This window comes from Papilio machaon, chromosome W, assembly GCF_912999745.1.
Source record: "Papilio machaon chromosome W, ilPapMach1.1, whole genome shotgun sequence".
Taxonomy (NCBI): domain Eukaryota; kingdom Metazoa; phylum Arthropoda; class Insecta; order Lepidoptera; family Papilionidae; genus Papilio; species Papilio machaon.
The window spans coordinates 9185041-9204852 of NC_060015.1; the positions used below are offsets into that span (position 1 = coordinate 9185041).

General features: G+C 34.8%; 3 protein-coding genes across 3 annotated transcripts; 1 reads left to right on the forward strand and 2 right to left on the reverse strand.

Moving 5' to 3' along the window:
- Nucleotides 1–1143: 1143 nt before the first annotated feature.
- Nucleotides 1144–6315, reverse strand: LOC106708617 (putative leucine-rich repeat-containing protein DDB_G0290503). The gene is made up of 14 exons (XM_045685658.1): nucleotides 6205–6315; nucleotides 5804–5967; nucleotides 5406–5608; nucleotides 5045–5232; nucleotides 4866–4972; nucleotides 4300–4474; nucleotides 3924–4019; nucleotides 3615–3799; nucleotides 3298–3532; nucleotides 3099–3158; nucleotides 2769–2915; nucleotides 2330–2581; nucleotides 1773–1907; nucleotides 1144–1230 (listed from the first exon to the last, which is right to left on the reverse strand). Exons 1-14 carry the CDS (start codon nucleotides 6313–6315, stop codon nucleotides 1144–1146), a joined length of 2145 nt encoding a protein of 714 aa, XP_045541614.1.
- Nucleotides 6316–8812: 2497 nt separating this feature from the next.
- On the reverse strand, nucleotides 8813–10424 carry LOC123723106 (putative nuclease HARBI1). Its single transcript, XM_045685659.1, has 6 exons — nucleotides 10087–10424; nucleotides 9764–10005; nucleotides 9463–9635; nucleotides 9247–9379; nucleotides 9034–9175; nucleotides 8813–8943 (listed from the first exon to the last, which is right to left on the reverse strand). Exons 2-6 carry the CDS (start codon nucleotides 10001–10003, stop codon nucleotides 8813–8815), a joined length of 819 nt encoding a protein of 272 aa, XP_045541615.1. The 5' UTR covers nucleotides 10004–10005; nucleotides 10087–10424.
- Nucleotides 10425–12583: 2159 nt separating this feature from the next.
- Nucleotides 12584–19094, forward strand: LOC123723208. The gene is made up of 13 exons (XM_045685774.1): nucleotides 12584–12814; nucleotides 12894–13046; nucleotides 13257–13342; nucleotides 13449–13556; nucleotides 14084–14230; nucleotides 14362–14424; nucleotides 14507–14619; nucleotides 15037–15197; nucleotides 16178–16335; nucleotides 16878–17024; nucleotides 17234–17366; nucleotides 17823–17988; nucleotides 18415–19094. Exons 1-13 carry the CDS (start codon nucleotides 12646–12648, stop codon nucleotides 18803–18805), a joined length of 1995 nt encoding a protein of 664 aa, XP_045541730.1. The 5' UTR covers nucleotides 12584–12645; the 3' UTR covers nucleotides 18806–19094.
- The last annotated feature ends 718 nt before the right edge of the window (nucleotides 19095–19812 follow it).

Sequence of the window (19812 nt, forward strand, 5' to 3'; positions counted from 1 at the left end):
GATTGCTATATTTAATTCGGAAAAAAGGAAAATCGATTTGTTACTTTCGATTCCGACATTGAAATATATATTTCAGAAAAAGTATTAACTCTCAAACGATTTCTCTTTTCTCTCAATCACTCTCTTACCATTCTCTACCTACACAATAAATTTTAAACGTCTTAGTGCATGATTGCCATATTTAATTCGGAAAAAAAGGAAAATGGATTTGTAACTTTCGATGCCCAGAATTAAAATATTTATTACAGAAAAAGTAAAAACTCTCAAACGATATTTCTTTTCTCTTAATGTCTCTCAAACGACTCTCTAACGATTCGCATTGAAAAAAATAAAAAAAAGTAAAGTGAGGGGGCCAACTTCACACTAGAATTTGAAATTGTTTTTACGGAGAAAGTAGGAACTCTCAAACGATATTTCTTTTCTCTCAAACCCTCTCAAACGATTCTCAAACGATTTGCGTAAAAAAAAGTTAAAAAAATTAAAGTGAGGGGGCCAACTTCACGGAGCTTCAACTGCGTAACTACTTTAAAACAAACTTATCTGACCCATTCTTGCCCACCTGAGCTTTGAGACTTTAATAAAATTGGTTGTCTTGTCTTAAATTCTTGTGTTGACAAACTCTCTTGACCAATCTTCTTACTCATTATAAATGCGTAAGTATTGTTGGATGGATGTTTGTTAGAACGGTTACGTGGATCTCGGTGAAATTTGGCATAGATTTAGAACCTAGTCCGGAAGAACACATAAGCTACTTATTTTCTTTTTAATTCCACGCAGGCGGAGTCTCGGGCGACTGCTGGCGTTCTGGAATTACCTTGTAACGAACATCCATCATGCATCAAAACATTCGTACTTATAAGTGAGATTAAAGCAACACTTACTGCAGCATTACTTACTGTAAAGAAGTAAAACTGCAAATAAAGTTTTAAAATTTATTAACCAAACAAATGCATCTCAAAATAATTTCAAACGCATAACTTATAAAACTAATTCGACGTAAATTTTGCACATAACTAAAAAATTAAAAGAAGAAAGTATTTTTCCTTTAAAAAACAGCTAATAACATATTGTTAAACTGTTATTTTCAAATAATTTGAAACAAAATTTAGAAAAGATAAGAACAAGTCCATAAACAAAAATATTCTATTTCTTTGTTTCCAACCTCTTATGCTTGAAGAATTTTCGAGGTCTTGACTTTGCAGTATCCTCCTTCGCATTTGATACAATTTCCTGAGAATTAAACATCAGTTTAGTTTTGCCACAAATAAATCGTATTTATGCATACATCCTGAATATAATGAAAAATATTATCTATAAATACCCATACAGAAGGTTCTAGATTAATTCAAATTTTACCAAATCTATATTTAAAATTATTCTCTATTTTTATTGTTATATTTTGTTTTCATAACAGAAAAATTTTTTTAGATGTGAAACATCTATAGGATCACTTGTAAACCGAATTGTTGGCGTGGCGACGCTGGCCGTGGCGACGGGTCGCCACGCTATACTGAGGTATACATATATATATATATATATATATATATATATATATATATATATATATATATATATATATATATATATATATATATATATGTATATATGTATGTATGTATATTATATATATAATATATATTATTTTAATAATATTATCTTTCATGCATATTACTTGTCCACACACGATGTTTCACATCTGCCAGGCGTCCCATGACGGCTCACAAGTTTTTTTTTATCTAACTCGAAGCGCCGCAAACGAGTAGTCAACTTACTTGTGGCATTTGTTGCTTTTGAATTTGGTTCCTTGGTTCAATGCGATTGGGTCGTTTTTTCAACGTGGCCATTTGCGCACGCGACAGAGTTTCGCCACGAGACAGAGCAGCGAAACAGCGCTTCACTGCCGTCTCCTATACCATATGACGCATCTTTAGTTTTATAAGTAACACAAAATAAACTTTTACCATATTATTTTTGTTGTATATTGCCAATGTATAAAATTTGTTTTGTGTACGGATAGATAGTAAGAAAATATTCTATTTTGATCCTAATTTTTTTTTTATATCATAAGTTGGCAAACGAGCGAGCGGCCACCTGAATTCGCCGAAATAGCGAAGCGACCGCCGCCCATAGACATCCGCAATTGCAGACGCGTTGCCTACCTTACATCAACGGAGGAAGGGGCACACAAAATGAGATAATTTCCCATTCCTATGCATCGTCTACTCTGACAAATCTACTTCTAGAAAGAGGACTAAGATTAGGCAGCATTAGCTCTGCAGATATGTTATACGCTTGAGATTTGTTAATTTTAAATAGTATTTTGACTTACGTTTAGTGTATCGTCATCAGAGCTAGAGTCGGAAAAGATTTTAAACAAACTATCGGGACTCCAGGCAGCCATGGGCGCGGTGGGCGCGGTGGGCGCGGTGGGCGCGGTGGGCGCGGTGGGCGCGGTGGGCGCGGTGGGCGCGGTGGGCGCGGTGGGCGCGGTGGGCGCGGTGGGCGCGGTGGGCACAGTGGAGGAGGCGGCGGGTGGCGTCAGCTCCAGCCTTTTTCCAACAGTTTCTTGCCTTGCTACTTTCTAATAAAAAATGGCAACGTTTGCTGTTGGAATACTTGAAATACTAGTGTATGATGTAAAAATACTTAAGTGAATGTAAGTCGTTAAGGATCCACATTTGTGTAGATTATAAGTAGTCTTTAATAAGTGTCTCTATTAGGGATCAATTAACGACTATGAGTGCTGCAGTATATGTATTAAAGCCGACCGCGCGAGGGGGGGTCATCATGACGGCGTTATCGTCGAGCTCGGGGACGAAATGTTCCTTAGGGGGCGGCCAGCGCCGGCCGGTCAACTTCTTCTCCACGTTGTCTAAGGTTTTCTGCATGTCTTGGATAGTCTGCTGCAGACGACCCTGAATAGATAGGATTAGAATCGGTAATCTACCTCTCTTTGGTTTTTTAAACGTATATTTGAGACGGCCGACGCCTAAATCTGTCATTAACCAAGTGTGCTTTATTGTTTTTAAAATCTTTCTCGCAATTTATTTGCAAACTTAGTTAAAAATATATACTTACTTATAAAATAAATATCTAACCTTTTCTCTCCTTAACTCCAGAATCATAGACATGTTCTGAGTAAGTTCAGCTTCCTTGACCTAAAAACGTGCATTAAAAGTGTCTTTGATGTTTCAAATCATATTAAAAACACGAAAAAAACTTCCAAACCTTGCAATTGTCTGCTTTATTTATAATTATGTACAATTTTATTGAATTTATGAAAATTAACTGACTCACTCGAACGCTATCTTGAAGCTTTTTAATTTCTTTCTTCGATTTCTCTTCCTTTTCTTTCATAGCGTCTCTTTCTAGCTCCATCTCTTTCTTAACCTTGGCTAGTTTAAATTTTACATCTGTCGCTGTCTTCACCTCAGACATGAGACAATTTATTGCATTAACTTTCGTATCTATTTCATTATCCTTGTTTTGAAGTTGAATCTCCAAATCCTTTTGTTTACCTTCGGCGATTTCCCTATAACAATTTTTTACATAATATTAACTAATTCGGAAGCTAAATTTATTATTACTTTACGTAAATTAAAATTCATAAATACTGGTAAGCTTTAGCGTTATTTTTAATTTCTTCGATGTGATCCTCGAGCTGTTTCTTTTCAGTCACCAGCTGCTGTATTTGTGCAAATTTTTCATTGGAATCTTTCTTACTTTGTTGCAATTCATCATTGATTTGTGTTTTATCCTTTTCCAATAAATTTATTTGCATTTGTAAATCCTCCATTTCCTGTTTCATATTAGTCGATACCTGTTAAATGCTTAATATTTAGTTCTACCTAAGGTTAAGTTATTTATCTAAGTATATAGTAGGACTTTATTATATTGCCTGTGTTCCATAAAACATATCTTACTTGAACATAATCAAAATTTTCTTTTTTTAAATCGTTATTTTCATTTAATGCCTTATTCAAATTCTCTTCTACACATGCTCTGGCGGAGTTTGTATCCTGTAACAAAATGTTATATATAAAATTCTCTTGACTCAATGTTTGGTTAAGTTTTTTTTTTTTTAATTTTATATGTTTATTCAGTAGGTCTGAGAATCGGTTACTATCTATTTTTCATATCTCTTTATAAAGTTTTTTTAACTGCACACGGACGGTGTTGTAGGCGACAAGTACTTAAATTTCTTCTCCGAGTACTTTTATACCATTATGCTTGTTGTTATTTATTGTCTCTTTTAAAAATTCATGTCGCGATAGACCTTCGGTTCTCTATGTACTTTACCTGCATCTGTATCTTGAGTGACTCCATAGCAGCCACCAGACGCTGCTGCTCCTCCTCCAAGTCAGCCACCTTCTCTTGCAGTGAGTTTCTCTCGTCGCTCACGCTCTTTATAAATTGTTCTTGGTTCATCAACGCTTGCTTGAGAGATTGAACATCATCTATTGCTTCTTGAATCCTGAAATTGTCATCATCAGCTCAATAGACCCACTGAGGGGCTCGGAGCCTACCATAAGGTAGGGGTGACTAGGACATAGTCAACCACAGCCAAGTGCGGGTTGACTTCACACATATCATTGAATTTCGTCTCAGATATGTGCAGCATCACGCTGTTTTCCTTCAACGTAAGAACGTCAGATAGATGTACTTATGTAAATCGAAAATCGAAAAACACATTGGTGCATGGCGGGATTCGAACCCAGGACATGCACCCCTGAGCCACCGACGGTCGGCCATGACTCCAACTTGAAATTGTACTTTAGCAATAAACTGGACCGTTTCCCAAGACTACATAAAGAAATCCGAATTTATGCTTATGAATAAGTAAATAATACTTATTAAGGACTCACTCTTTATCTTTCTGTGCGAGGGTTTTGTTCGCGTTGCTGGTTTGGATGTTGTATTCATCTTCGTGTCTCTTCATTTCACGTTGAAGATGCGTTATCATATCATCTTTCTATAATCATGTATATATTTTACTACGTAAAGGAAAACAAATTATGAAATTATATGAAATCAACATCCTTACCCTGTCCGTCTCATATTTGTGCCTGTCTATTTCCCTGTTGCTATCACCGAGGGCGGTGAGCAGGTCGTTGTTGCGGGCGTTAGCGGTCGCGAGCTGCGCGCGCACTTCCGTTAGCTCACCATCCACCTGCTGCTTCGCGCTCGTCAGGAATTCAACCAGCTCGCTGAAGTGGTTGCTCGACATCGACACTTCACGTATTTTAAAACATTGTTTTTATAGTATATAACCTTTAAATTTTATCATATAAATTTACCGCAATGATTCCGAATTTATTTTTTTGTATCCCCAATCGCGGTCCCTATGCGGAGCAGACTCTCTATGCAAGTTGTTAAACTATCAAGATATATTCCAGAAATGAAACCTTTCTCTTGCAGGCCTTCAACTTGATGTTTGACCTTCTCGTCCTGCAGCACCTGCTTATGGCGCATCTCCCGTAGCTGCTCCGCGGACCTGTTGAATGCTGTGTACAGTTTGGCGCCGTCCGCCTTGCAGCGCGACAGCGTCTCCTGCAGCCGCTCGCTCGACTCTTGCAGCACGTCGCAGATCTTACGCGTGAATGACAGTCTGCACGACCGCGATATAAATACTTAGCATACAAAGGAATTAATGCTTCCCATTATGTCAACCTGAAGAACCTGAAGGAAGGTGTAAAGAACCAGGAAAGGGCAAGAAGCTTGATAAGTGACAGTAGATTATGAAATAAATCGTCTTCGCTTAGTTTTTGTAATTTTTTTTTAAAAACTATGAATTAAAAATTACTTGTTGAGTATCTCAGGTCGATGTCTCAGCTCTTCCTGGTACTTAGCGTTGGCGGCCTCATGCTGCATATGCACCTCAGCCATGTTCTGCTGCAGTCTCTCATGGTTGTCTTGCACTTGCTGCAACTTCTCCTTCAATTCCCAGTACGCGGTGTCTTGAGCAACCTTTATAATGGTTGATGACAATGACCATCACTTCATTTGCCGTTTCAAAAGATTTATTTAATCAATAAGAGCTAAGATTAATTTTAAAAGTGTTTTTTTTTTTGTAAAACAACGAAGAAATAATAAAGTAAATCATGTATATGTTCAACATACAAAAACATATTGAACGTCAATATGTAACAATGTTTTTTAAAAAAATGTTGCGGTAGTGAAAATTCACAGTTTACGAAACCCTACCTTTGACTTTATAATTTCTTCCTCTTCTTTAGTGACTTTCTCCCGTAACTTGTCTGCATCCGTGGCTATTCTTCTACTATTTGCAAACTTTGTAATATCATCGATATCCATTGTTGTAAATAAAAATGTTTTGGATAAGTTTTAACGATTACTGAATGGGGCAAAATACTTTGAATTTAAAATGGCGGGATACTAGCTTTACGTTTTTTTTTTAAATTTAAAATGCTTTTTGACTTAAATAATATGGCCAGATTCGAATTTAAAAATAATAATTGAAATTGGTAAACAAAGAAAATATTTTATGGCATACAATGGCTGTTAATGACAGCCGGTATATGTTTATCGAATAATATAATAATATTAATAATGTGATACAAAAAAAATTATAACGTGTAATGTGTTACTTATTTATTTATTTTTAACTTAAATGTTTTTTTAATTTAATCGTTTCAAAATTAATTTTAAGTAAACAAATCAATCTATGGAAACTTTTATTGTTTGTCTGTGCATTTCTGGATGGTTTAGTCTGTGACACAGACTTCCGTGATCCGTGAGCCGTGAGAATGTCATTTTTTTCGCTCGCGGGAGCACGCGGCACGCGCGGCAACAATTTTGTAACTACCAACTTATTTGCAGTTTAATTATTATTTGTTGTCTAATTGAACCAGTAAATAGTGGTTAGCATAACATATATGTATGTTGTAATTGAAGAATTTGATATAATCCGTTATACACGGGATAAAAAAAAAGACGACTCAAGAATTTTGAAACCTCAGTGCAAGTTCGGAAGTTTACATAATTTATACAGGAATGTTTTAAACTGCCTGAATGGCTCGAAGAGTCAATATCTCGGCCGAGATCACCCTAAAAAAAAATATACATGTATATATATAAAAAAAAGGGAAATTAATATTTAACGATAATAAAATGGCGGTGGAACCAAATCACGCGTCACTGCGTGGAGTTTAGGAAGAATCTGCAGCGCAACCGACGACCCACTACCAACGTGCCGAAAAAAGGAAGCAGCGGGGTTAGGCAGTAAAAAACCAAAAACGAAACGATCGATCGTTTCGTCTAAGCGATAGCGTCTCTCGTTTTTCCGTGTAAGGCTAGGCAGTAACAGACGACAGTCGCTTTCGTGCAGACGAAGGTGAATCGTCAAAAAAAACAAATTATTGTCTATACTTGACGATCAACATTGTGTCATTTGAATTTGACGTATAAAGGTCAAATATTCTCGCGGTAAAAATACAAAAGTTTAGTGAAGTGTTTGTGTTTCAATTTACGTTTTGTAAAATGAATTCTTAAAACGCAAGCAATGAGCAAATCGCCATAATGGTGGAATTTATGGAAAGGTACGTCAATAACGTATTTAAAATGGTAAACACCCCGCAGGGAAGAGTGAGGCGCCAGGAACTTTGCCAACTATTAAAGATGTTGCTGGGTAAGGCAGGTAGTGATCCTGACAAGTCTATGAAGCAATGGATCAAGGTTGGTTCTAATGTAATAATGATTGTAAACATAAAACAAGACATTCATTCTGAAGCATGTTTGTTATGCTGGCAGACACATCCTTTTTTATTTTACTTATTCTTTGCAAGTGCCCTTGCTATTGAATCATGTATTTAATAACAATAGTTTTGTAGTTGCCATTTTCCTAGCTACGAATATCACATTTCATCACCCAAACTTTATATTTTAGGACTACCAGTAGAGGAACAGTCAAATGAGGAGCCTCCAGTTGAGGAACCATCTATCCAAATACAAATTTTGGAGCAGATCACTGACAGTAATTTATTACAATCCTGTTATTTCATTTAGAAAACAGATATGCAAATCTTGTTGAAAAAGTTGACAACTGTATTTATAGAAAAATATTTAGTACCTCAATTTATTTGCCCATGTTTCTGTTTAATCATTTGGGTAAAATAAATTAATTAAAATCATTTGATACACTCTAATGTTTGGTTTTATCTTATTATATACAGTTTAAACATTAATATTTACTAACTTTATCATGATATTTCAGATGATGAACAAAATGATATATATGTTGCCTCCTCTTCAAGAGTATATGCTGTCCCATCATCAGTTCAAAGCAGAGGGAAATGGCATCCAGGACCCTCACTCACTGGCTTATTAATGTAATGCTTATGCTTTGAGATGTAGTCTCAAATGCAAAAACATGTAACATTTACATTGGTTTTGGTTGTAACTTGTGTAATTAATGTTTAAGTGAATATTGAAATAAAAAATAATTGTATATAAATAAAGTTTATTTTTAATTTGTAAAACATTCATCTTCATCATATTTCTTCTTAAAAATACACTTTTAGACATTATTGTGTGGGCTTCTTCAACCAAACACTAAAAACTGCCAATAATTAGTCTATTCCTAACAGCCCGCCCCACAATCACATCCAGCCCGTTTTCAACAACAGTTGGTTGTGTAAGAGCAGTGGACAAAATTACTTCTGCATCATCTGTAGGAGTTCCTCTTGAATCTATGAGCATGTTATGCAGTACCACACATGCAATAACAATTTCTGCTGCATAATCAGGGTGATAATAAAGGATACGCTGACCTAACAAATATCAAAATCTATATTTAACCAAATGCCCTTTCTATGCAGTTTCGGGCCTTGACATGCACTCTAGTGTAGTTCTCTCCTCTAGATCCTGGTTCTGCATTCAGAATAGGTGTCATAAGGTAGATCCTTTGAGTGTAACCACTGTCACCTAAAATGTTATAAGTAATATTAAAGTTACAAATAATATTTAACATAGAACATCACCTATTACATATTTTTCTACTAAAAATTCAATTACCCAACAACCAAACAGACTTGCCAGATAGTTGCAGAGCCTCCATATGGCTTTGCAGTCTTCTACTTGCCCAGATATGACTGTTGTGACTTGCACCACCAAACTTGGCATTAACATTAGTGATTCTGAGATCACTGTCACATACCTAAAATATTTAATTGAGATTAATCTTTAATTATCTTATAATTATTATAACAAACATAAAAAGGTTCATACCATTTGGACATTAAGAGAATGAAAGCCTTTTCTGTTATAAAAACAAAGTACATCTGCAGCTGGACGAACTATGGCCACATGGGTGCAATCAATGGCACCAATTACACCAGGAAAATTAAACTTAGTATAAAATCTGTAAAATAATATTTGTAAGTAGTTGTATGTGCTCAAGGTAATAAAAATAAAATGATGGAAGTTATATATAGTAACCCCTACCCTTGCTTAATTTTAGTTGTTTGTGGGAATTGTATCCATTTATTTGAAATCTCATTCAGAGCTTTTGTCACCTCTCTGATACACCGACTTACACTTTTTTGATTCATATGTACCTCATTAGCAACACCTTTCTGATATGAACCCCTGGCATAAAAGTTCAATGCTGTCAGCACCTAAATATAATAATTGTGTCAGTATAAGACTCAAAGTGACTAAAGTTAACATTAATCATATTAAATACATAATCACCTTTTAACACACATATATTAAAAAAAACATATATCATAAGAAATCAATTTACCTTAAGTTCCAGTGAAGTTGTTTTCGAACCTTTTAAACTGGTATTGTGCCTGAGCTCGTCACACAACGAGTGGAACTCTTCCTTATTCAGCCTGTAATGAGCTCTAAACTGCCACTCCGGAATTTTTTGTAGTAACCGTTCGCGATTCTTTAATCTTTGTAGAAGCATACGCTGCCGAGACATCTTTTTAGCTTCGGCATCTGCAGCTTCTAACATCAAGGCGGTCCACATGCGAGACATATCTATAATATGCCAAATCATAAATTGTTTACTTTATTCAACTAACAAATCATTTATAACATAATACCAAATTGATTTCTCACCTTAGAAGTTTTATTTAATATTTAATAATAGTTTAAGATATTTAACTAAAGTTGATTCGGTTGACTTCGCGGCAAAACGAGACACCTTTGTCGATCGTCTCAAAAACGAACGATCGTGTCGCTTTTAAAACGATTGGAAATGTCATTTCGTGTTACTGCCTAAGAATTTCAAAGGAATTGGTCGAAAAACGATAGACGATAGACGACGCTTCGTCTTTCGTCTTTCGTGCGTGTTACTGCCTACGGTTTTAACGCGTGACGTCAGACGTCAGTCTCTCAACCAATCACAATCGAACGACAGTCGCTTTCGTTTCGTTTTTGTTTTTTACTGCCTAACCCCGCTGGTTCGGACCCACGGGCAACCCATTTTTTTGTTCGTATTTTTTTTTTTTCTTTAGTTATTTATTTATTTTTTTTTTTACAATTTTCTTTTTTTTATGTTAGTGGTCGTTATTTATTCAAATCATATAATAAGTAACGCGACAAACGTGACATAATTAAACAACGATGTGAAACTAATTAATTCTGCCGCAGTGGCGCGGGCGCCGCGGCGTCCAGCCCGATCTCCCACCTCCGTGAAGTTGGCCCCCTCACTTTAATTTTTTTAACTTTTTTTTACGCAAATCGTTTGAGAATCGTTTGAGAGGGTTTGAGACAAAAGAAATATCGTTTGAGAGTTCCTACTTTCTCCGTAAAAACAATTTCAAATTCTAGTGTGAAGTTGGCCCCCTCACTTTACTTTTTTTTATTTTTTTCAATGCGAATCGTTAGAGAGTCGTTTGAGAGACATTAAGAGAAAAGAAATATCGTTTGAGAGTTTTTACTTTTTCTGTAATAAATATTTTAATTCTGGGCATCGAAAGTTACAAATCGATTTTCCTTTTTTTCCGAATTAAATATGGCAATCATGCACTTGGACGTTTCAAATTTATTGTGTAGGTAGAGAATGGTAAGAGAGTGATTGAGAGAAAAGAGAAATCGTTTGAGAGTTAATACTTTTTCTGAAATATATATTTCAATGTCGGAATCGAAAGTTACAAATCGATTTTTCTTTTATTACGAATTCAATATAGCAATCATGCACTAAGACGTTTCAAATTTATTGTGTAGGTAGAGAATGATTAGGCAGTGATTGAGAGAAAAGAGAAATCGTTTGAGAGTTAATACTTTTTCTGAAAAATATATTTCAATGTCGGAATCGAAAGTTACTAATCGATTTTCCTTTTTTTCCGAAATAATTATGGCAATCATGCACTTCGACGATTCAAATTTATGGTGTAGGTAGGGAATGGTAATAGAGTGATTGAGAGAAAAGAGAAATCGTTTGAGAGTAAATACTTTTTTTGAAATAAATATTTCAATGTCGGAATCGAAAGTTACAAATCGATTTTCCTTTTATTTCGAATTAAATATGGCAATCATGCACTTAGACGATTCAAATTTATGGTGTAGGTAGAGAATGGTAATAGAGTGATTGAGAGAAAACAGAAATCGTTTAAGAGTTAATACTTTTTCTGAAATATATATTTCAATGTCGGAATCGAAAGTAACAAATCGATTTTCCTTTTTTCCGAATTAAATATAGCAATCATGCACTTGGACGATTCAAATTTTTTGTATAGGTAGAGAATGATTAGGCAGTGATTGAGAGAAAAGAGAAATCGTTTGAGAGTTAATACTTTTTCTGAAATATATATTTCAATGTCGGAATCGAAAATTACTAATCGATTTTCAAAAACTTACAAATCTCAAAAATTGAAATGTTTATTTCAGAAAAAGTATTAAATCTCAAACAATTTCTCTTTTCTTTAAATCAATCTATAACCATTCTCTACCTAAACAATAAATTTGAAACGTCTTAGTGCATGATTGCCATATTTAATTCGTAATAAAAGAAAAATCGATTTGTAACTTTCGATTCCGACATTGAAATATATATTTCAGAAAAAGTATTAACTCTCAAACGATTTCTCTTTTCTCTCAATCACTCTCTTACCATTCTCTACCTACACAATAAATTTGAAACGTCCAAGTGCATGATTGCCATATTTAATTCGGAAAAAAAGGAAAATCGATTTGTAACTTTCGATGCCCAGAATTAAAATATTTATTACAGAAAAAGTAAAAACTCTCAAACGATATTTCTTTTCTCTTAATGTCTCTCAAACGACTCTCTAACGATTCGCATTGAAAAAAATAAAAAAAAGTAAAGTGAGGGGGCCAACTTCACACTAGAATTTGAAATTGTTTTTACGGAGAAAGTAGGAACTCTCAAACGATATTTCTTTTCTCTCAAACCCTCTCAAACAATTTGCGTAAAAAAAAGTTAAAAAAATTAAAGTGAGGGGGCCAACTTCACGGAGGTGGACTAATCAGGACGCTTTAATAAATCTGTAATCTATGTCCCAGCTTTACTTTGATCGTGCGACAGATGTCAAATAGTAACGTATTTTTATTTCAAAATTTGTTATTCTTCTTTGCATTGTGATTGTATGCTTTAACTTCTGTATTTGTGTTTTTTATACAATTCAAAAGTTTTCAATCAAAACTGCAAACAAAATGACAGATGTAGAAGATATTATACATTATATTAAATCATTAAGAAAGGGTTTTGATAAGGATTTGTTTCAAAGAAAAATCGATGAACTTGCTTATATTGTGGAAAATGAAGGCTTGGAGTATAATGATTTCCAAACGTTATTCAAAGTTTGGTTAAATTTATCAATACGTAAGTAATAAATGCTGTTTAATGTTTTTGTGTCTTTCTTGGTATTCGAGAGGCTTAACTTTTTCTATTTCTTTTATAGCTATAACGAAATGGACAAGTCTGGGAGCGTGTTTAGTTCCTAACGAAAAAATCGGCAAGCTTACTATTGACTACGCTCTACGTTGGCTTCTCGCTAAACATGATAATCAATCAAACTTTTCAAATATAAGCTTTTTACTTGACTGGTTAACAGGTAAGTGGAAATTTACAAGCTATTTCTACTCATGATCGGTAGAAAAAAAAATGTTTGTGGCATACCTAGTTTTATTCCATCAACTCTGTCTTAATTTGTGTGTTAATTATCCATCTAAGTACTAATAGTAAAAGTTGCTTCTTTTTACAGTCTTTGTACTGATAATTTTCATGTTTTTAATATGTATTAAACTCAATTTTCTTGTTATAGCTGCAATGGACTGCAATTCTGTTGAATTAGATGCACTTAATATTGGATATGAAGTCTTTTATTCAACATTGACATATGAAGCACTGGTTAGTATGATTTTTAGATAGTTTTACTCAAGGTATTTTAAACTATTTAGGATGAAAAGAAAACAATTTAACTACAACTACTTAAAGCTATTTGTTATATTTTTAGGCACCTCATTCAATTAAATTGGTGTACAATCTGACTAAACCAAGTGATGTTACAAGAAGAAGAGTTGTTGAACTTTTAAACTGCGCAAAGAAAAGGGAAGCAAAAAAGGTATATTTTTTAATTCAGTTTCACTTGTATTACCACACAGAACGACCCGACAGACCCGACGACACGACCACACAGAAGACAGGCGTGAAGTGGAAGTAATTCCGCGTTTCGTCTGATGAGTGTGGTGCCGGAGGCCTAATTTTAGTCCTCTTTCCCTTCCCACCCTTTTCTTATAAGGAAAGGGTGGGAAGGGGAGGTGGATTTGATGGAGAGGAGATGCATTGGAATGTCTCCTCCTTCGTCGATTGAGGGTTGGCAACGCATCTGCAATTGCAAATGTCTATGGGCAGCGGTCGCTTCGCCATTTCGGTGAATTCCTGTGGCCGCTTGCTCGTTTGCCACCTTGTCATATAAAAAAAAAAAAAAAAAATTAATCTGATTCTTTGTTATTTGTTAGTAATTATAAAATTTTGTCTGCAATTAATAAAACATGTATAAAAAAATAGTCTATATGTAAATGATAAACATAACTACTTAAATAATAACTGATTTAAAGATCCTTAACAATGTCTGTGATATTTTTTCAGAACTTATACCGTCAGATTCAAGTTCTTTTGGGATTGTTCAAGTCATATAGACCGGAATGTGTTCCTGAAGATATACCATCCATATCCATACATACATCTTTTAGAAAGATAAATGCAAACCTTTTGAATCGATTCACAATAAGTCAGGTATGTTATTATTATTAATTTTTTTTACTTTTTTTTAAGCCATGATCTTTCTCTGTCAGCCTCAAAACATACTTTCAATGTTTTTTTTTACTCACATTCACATGTTGACTTAAGTTTTTTTTTAATTTCAGAGCAAAAGAAATTTGTTGTGCAATACAAAACAGTATTTATTGTGGACGAATCCAATTAATTGTGTAAGTAATTTTATAAACATTTCTAAATTAAAAAATACATAAATTTATAAAAGAATATAACATATTGTGTTGGTTTTTTCAGGACTCGGGAAGAAATAAGAAAGACCCACTGATACCAAACATGGAATTTTTAAAGCTTGGTTCAATGCAGTATACTGAACAAGTTACACAAAAAACATATCTTGATTTTTCTAGGTAAGATATCTATATATTTCCTTAAAAAATATAAATCAATGAGAGTAATATATATTTTTTATATAATAATATATATAATTAAAGTATAAAAACATGAAAATCACAACCAAATCTAGATAAGTGTTCAAGGGACCACAATAATTTTCACGCTTACGGATGCCATCCTTCAGGATCAGATAATGATTCTCGCTTATAGAGGTTTCTCGTTTATCAAGGTTCGACTGTACTAGTATTTTTTTTAACTGTATTAAAACATTCTTAAGAAATTTTTTACTATTTCTCCATGGCCAAAAGGATTATAAGAATTTCAGATGATATTAAAGAAGGAAAAGAATAAGTCAGCTTTTCTGTGATTGTTTTTACAGTATAAATCCACATTTAGTCGATCAGATGTTGGTATTTATGTTTCTTCCTCAGCCCAGTATCTCTGCTGAAGCACAGTGTTAGCCGGTCCAGCATTCGGCCAGCGCGACTGCGCGCTCTGCTCTGCAACGACACTGGCACCACTCTGCTGGCACTGGCCAGCGACAATGAACAGGCTTTCTTCTCACATGACCTGCATCATATACTCAATCACTGTAAGTGTTAGATTTCATTCAAATATACAGTCAAGAGCGTCGGTGGCTCAGGGGTTAAGCACTTGACTTGCAATCTGCAGGTCCTGGGTTCGAATCCCGCAATGTACCAATGTGTTTTTTCGATTTTCGATTTACATATGTACATTTATCCGACGTTCTAACGGTGAAGAAAAACATTGAGATGCTACCTGCACATATCTGGGAAGAAATTCAATGATATGTGTGAAGTCAACCGACCCGCAGCCGGCCAGTGTGGTTGACTATGGTCTAGTCAACCCTAACTTGGGGTAGAATAGTGAGCTGATGATATACAGTCAAACCTGTCAAGTAAGAGTCCAAGGGATCACGATATTTTTCTAGCTTATAAAGGTTTCTCTCTTACTCTACTTCATCGCTTTTGGAAGTCGTCTGTCAGGACAATGACGATATCCCATTCCGGTAACATGTGATTTCATGCTCACAATGCTATTAGATTCGACTTCGTTCGCGGTATTCCAGTTACTGAAAACTTACCCTGACACAAACTTAAAGTGCCTTTAAGTTTGTGTCAATGTCAATAAGCCTTTATTCAATATAAAAAAAAAACTCCGCCTGTTTCAAATAAACAATAAGAGTGATCGATGTTTTTATTAAGTAAACGCGACTAGGATTTATACCCAGTCACTGTACCCCTGACTACTGTACAGTGTGAAATACTCTATTGCCTAATACTTTATAAAATGCGCTAATATAGACTACTAGTTGTCACCCGCAACTCCGACCGCGCAGAATTAAAAAAAACTTAATATGTAGCCTATGTGTTCTCTCAGACTATGTTCTACAACTGTGCCAAATTTCATAAAGATCTGTTGAACTGTTCCGGACATACCTTCAAACAGACATCCATCCATCCGTTCATCTAAACATTCGCATTTAAAATATTAGTATGATTTGAATTGAGTGTTGATTGATTTAAGTTTTGTCATAATTTCTGTTTTCAGGTTTCTTTGACAAATCACCATACAGTTACGAGGAGAAGCGATACCTGCTGCACAGACTGGCAGTATTCCAGCGCACAATACTGCAAGGAATTCCCGTTGTGACCAGATTCCTTGCAAAGTTTATAGCGTTCTGGAACGAAACTGACTTCTTTGGTGAGGTAATTTCATTGTCACATTCCTTTTTATATCTTTTTTTTTTGCACAAATTTCACTCCTGTTTGCTCTAGTTTAAGACTGGTTTCTAACACTCGAGCGTAATAAGATAATTATTTATATTTAGATAATTATTTTATTTATATTATATGTGAAGAACGTGGATCAAAATTGATATAGGGTAGGCAGTGTGTAGAAAAACCAAGTTTCTCGCTTATGGAGGTTTCTCTCTAACACAAGTTTCTCGCTTATGGAGGTTTCTCTCTAACACAAGTTTCTCGCTTATGGAGGTTTCTCTCTAACACAAGTTTCTCGCTTATGGAGGTTTCTCTCTAACACAAGTTTCTCGCTTATGGAGGTTTCTCTCTAACACAAGTTTCTCGCTTACGGAGGTTTCTCTCAAACCCAAGTTTCTCGCTTATGAAGGTCGTTCGTCGGGACCGGACAAAGACTCACGCTTATAGAGATTATCTCTTACCATCAGCTTATCCAAGTTTCATCTATGTATAATATTGGTATAAAGATTATTTTTTATATTAATTTACAGATAATGGACCTGGTGGAATGGTTGAGTGCGGATTGTTATGAATACATTGAGGCAATAATGACTTCACTCACAAAGATATACTGCAGAGCAAATTCAATGGACCAATGCGTTATACTCAGGAGTTTGTCAGCGATATATGCTAATTTAGTGAGTTACTTTATATTATTTATGGTTTTTATTCTAGTAAAATGTAAAGTCTTCAATCTGCTAAACAGTAAATAAAAGTACTAGTAATGGTGGACTGGTTTATAGATGACAATTGGAAGTCCATGGTCTCTGCCTACCCTTGTGCGTTTTCGAGCGTGATAGTGTTGTTGTTAACATCAGTTTGCACATTGGAAACGATTTTTTTTTAGGTCTACACCAGTGTTCGAAATTGCAGATTATTTATGAGTACAAACTCACCACAGATAGAATACACACAGATTTTACGTGGAGTAGCAAAATTGTTAACACAATTGTATAGCAAAGGCTTACAAATAAATCCAGGTAAATATATTTTTGTATATAACATAAGATAAAAAATTAATAAAACTGTAATATTTGACTTGAGATAATTGAATTTTATCTTTAAATTTTGGGAGCGTCGGTGGCTCAGGGTATTAAGCACTTGACTTGCAATCTGCAGGTCCTGGGTTCGAATCCCGCCATGTACCAATGTGTTTTTCGATTTACATATGTACGTTTATCCGACATTCTTACGGTGAAGGAAAACATCGTGATGCTGCACATATCTGAGAAGAAATTCAAAGATATATGTGAAGTCAACCCGCACTTGGCTGTGGTTGACCATGTCCTCGTCACCCCTAAATTAGGGTAGGCTCTGAGCCCCTCAGTGGGGATGTACAGTGAGCTGATGATGAATGAAAAAAATCTTTTATTTGAATCACTTTACTGTATTTGAATGTATTCGTTGTATGGAATGTAAATGTAAGCCTGTGTTAGACAATGCGCTAGTGCTGGCGAGTTGCCTGAGCGCTGCGTCGCGCTGCGCACGCGCAGATGTATGCCTGGGCGCTGCGTGCAGTGTGCCGGCCGCGCTGCTGCTGGCGCTGCCGCTGCTGGCGCCCTCTGCCGCCACCCTCGACCACCTCGTACATCTCATACTTACGTCAGTACAATCATACATACATTTCTTTTGTATACAGGGTGATACACTCCACTTTAGGAACCTCTTTACTCTCTTTTTTATTTTTAACTAGCTTTTAACCGCGACTCCGTCCGCGCGGAATAAAAAATAGAAAACGGGGTAAAAATTATCCTATGTCCGTTTCCTGATTCTAAGCTACCTGCCCACCAATTTTCAGCTAAATCAGTTCGACCGATCTTGAGTTATAAATAGTGTAACTAACACGACTTTCTTTTATATATATAGATTTTAAGGCAGAAATAACTAAATAGTTTTAAATGAGAACACCATAGCTGAAATTATATTCACTAAGACTATCTGTGAATTCTTAAAAAATCTATTATTTTAACTTTAAATTACTTTAGAGAAAATATATGTAAATTAATTTATTTTAATTTAATTTTATAGGTACAGGAAGATATTCTCGAAGTTAAAAAATAAGAACAATGGTGTACGAAATACCCACGAATTTGAACATCGACAGTTACTAAAGGCGTATACATCAGACATTATATCTTGTCTGTATCAAGAAAACTTCCTCAGCAACCGCCAGGAAGGTTACGTGTTCAGCAAACTGAACATGCAGACTGTAACAATGCTGAACAAAGTCATCCCTAACGCTGATTCTAAACTAAGTCTCAGGAATCATTTAGCATTTGCGCCGTACACTTATTTACAAATTGAAGGTTCACAAGCTGAGACCATAGACAACTCAATGTGGTTCAAATACGCCATCGACAAACAGTTCCCTAGTTTGTGCAAGTTGTTGATTATGACTACACCACAATTGATTAGTTAGACTGATTGTTGTCTAGACAGAAATTTTTCAATTCACTTTGATATATTAGATATTGTATATAATAACATGAAACTTGCGAGGTGTGATTCTTTACCCCCTTTTCTTTACCCCTTCCCCTGTAAAGTAAAAAAGCATGTTTTTATGACGTCATCAGTCTCAAATCTCATGTGTATGTTTCGTTTGACGTCACAAGTTACTTAACTGGATTTTGTCTATGTCCTGATAATTTAGTTGTTGTGTGAAATAAAACTAATTACTAATAAGGGACTATTGATAAATATAAACGCCTAGAAAGTACAAAAATATTTCTAAACAAAAAAAAGTAATTATAAAATAATTTATACAATCAAATTAAACCATAATATGTAGTAGAGATACAATAAGCGATGTAAACAAAGTCACTAAATTTCGCAACACATTGTGAAGTTAAACTCAAAATCTAGTAGTCTTTTAGTTATTAAAAAAAAAATGGGACCCATCTGCAAGCACTACCTTTCGTTTGAAATAATTTTTATCAAAATCGGACCACCAGAGGCGGAGCTTCGCTATTGCGGCGAATCCAGGTGGCCGTTTGCTCGTTTGCCACCTTATCATATAAAAAAAAAACATAAAAAAATACAGTCGAATTGATAACCTCCTTCTTTTTTGAAGTCGGCTGAAAATACAAAAAATAACTTTATATATTTTATCTTCAGAAAAGAAAGGGTTTTCTGTATGTATTATGTATTTAGCATTAAGACATTTGTCAGTTGTATTACAAATTGCAGTAATTCTAACCGTACATTTCCACTGTTGCAAGATTTGTATTAAAACATGATGTGGTCTCTTTTGTCAGAAAGAATGAAAGGGATGACTTTTTTACAGTTACTTGCATGGGACTTAGTAAAATTATGACTAAAATTTTCATTTTATATTTATTATTTTTAAAATGCTTTGATCTGAAGATATTGGTTACACATGGAGTGTCCAAATATTTGACATCTTGTGAAATAATATTAATTAAAATA

Excerpts from the sequence above, each read along its gene's own strand:
- LOC106708617 (XM_045685658.1), bottom strand. The coding sequence starts at position 6,315 with ATGGATATCGATGATATTACAAAGTTTGCAAATAGTAGAAGAATAGCC. Across the intron at positions 5,609-5,803 it reads CGACCTGAGATACTCAACAA|ACTGTCATTCACGCGTAAGA; the intron begins GTAATTTTTAAT and ends GCGGTCGTGCAG. Across the intron at positions 3,159-3,297 it reads AGCTTCAAGATAGCGTTCGA|GTCAAGGAAGCTGAACTTAC; the intron begins GTGAGTCAGTTA and ends GCACGTTTTTAG.
- LOC123723106 (XM_045685659.1), bottom strand. The coding sequence starts at position 10,003 with ATGTCTCGCATGTGGACCGCCTTGATGTTAGAAGCTGCAGATGCCGAA. Across the intron at positions 9,636-9,763 it reads CAACTTCACTGGAACTTAAG|GTGCTGACAGCATTGAACTT; the intron begins GTAAATTGATTT and ends TATTATATTTAG. Across the intron at positions 9,176-9,246 it reads ATTCTCTTAATGTCCAAATG|GTATGTGACAGTGATCTCAG; the intron begins GTATGAACCTTT and ends TAAATATTTTAG.
- LOC123723208 (XM_045685774.1), top strand. The coding sequence starts at position 12,646 with ATGACAGATGTAGAAGATATTATACATTATATTAAATCATTAAGAAAG. Across the intron at positions 13,343-13,448 it reads CATTGACATATGAAGCACTG|GCACCTCATTCAATTAAATT; the intron begins GTTAGTATGATT and ends TTATATTTTTAG. Across the intron at positions 17,025-17,233 it reads CAGCGATATATGCTAATTTA|GTCTACACCAGTGTTCGAAA; the intron begins GTGAGTTACTTT and ends ATTTTTTTTTAG.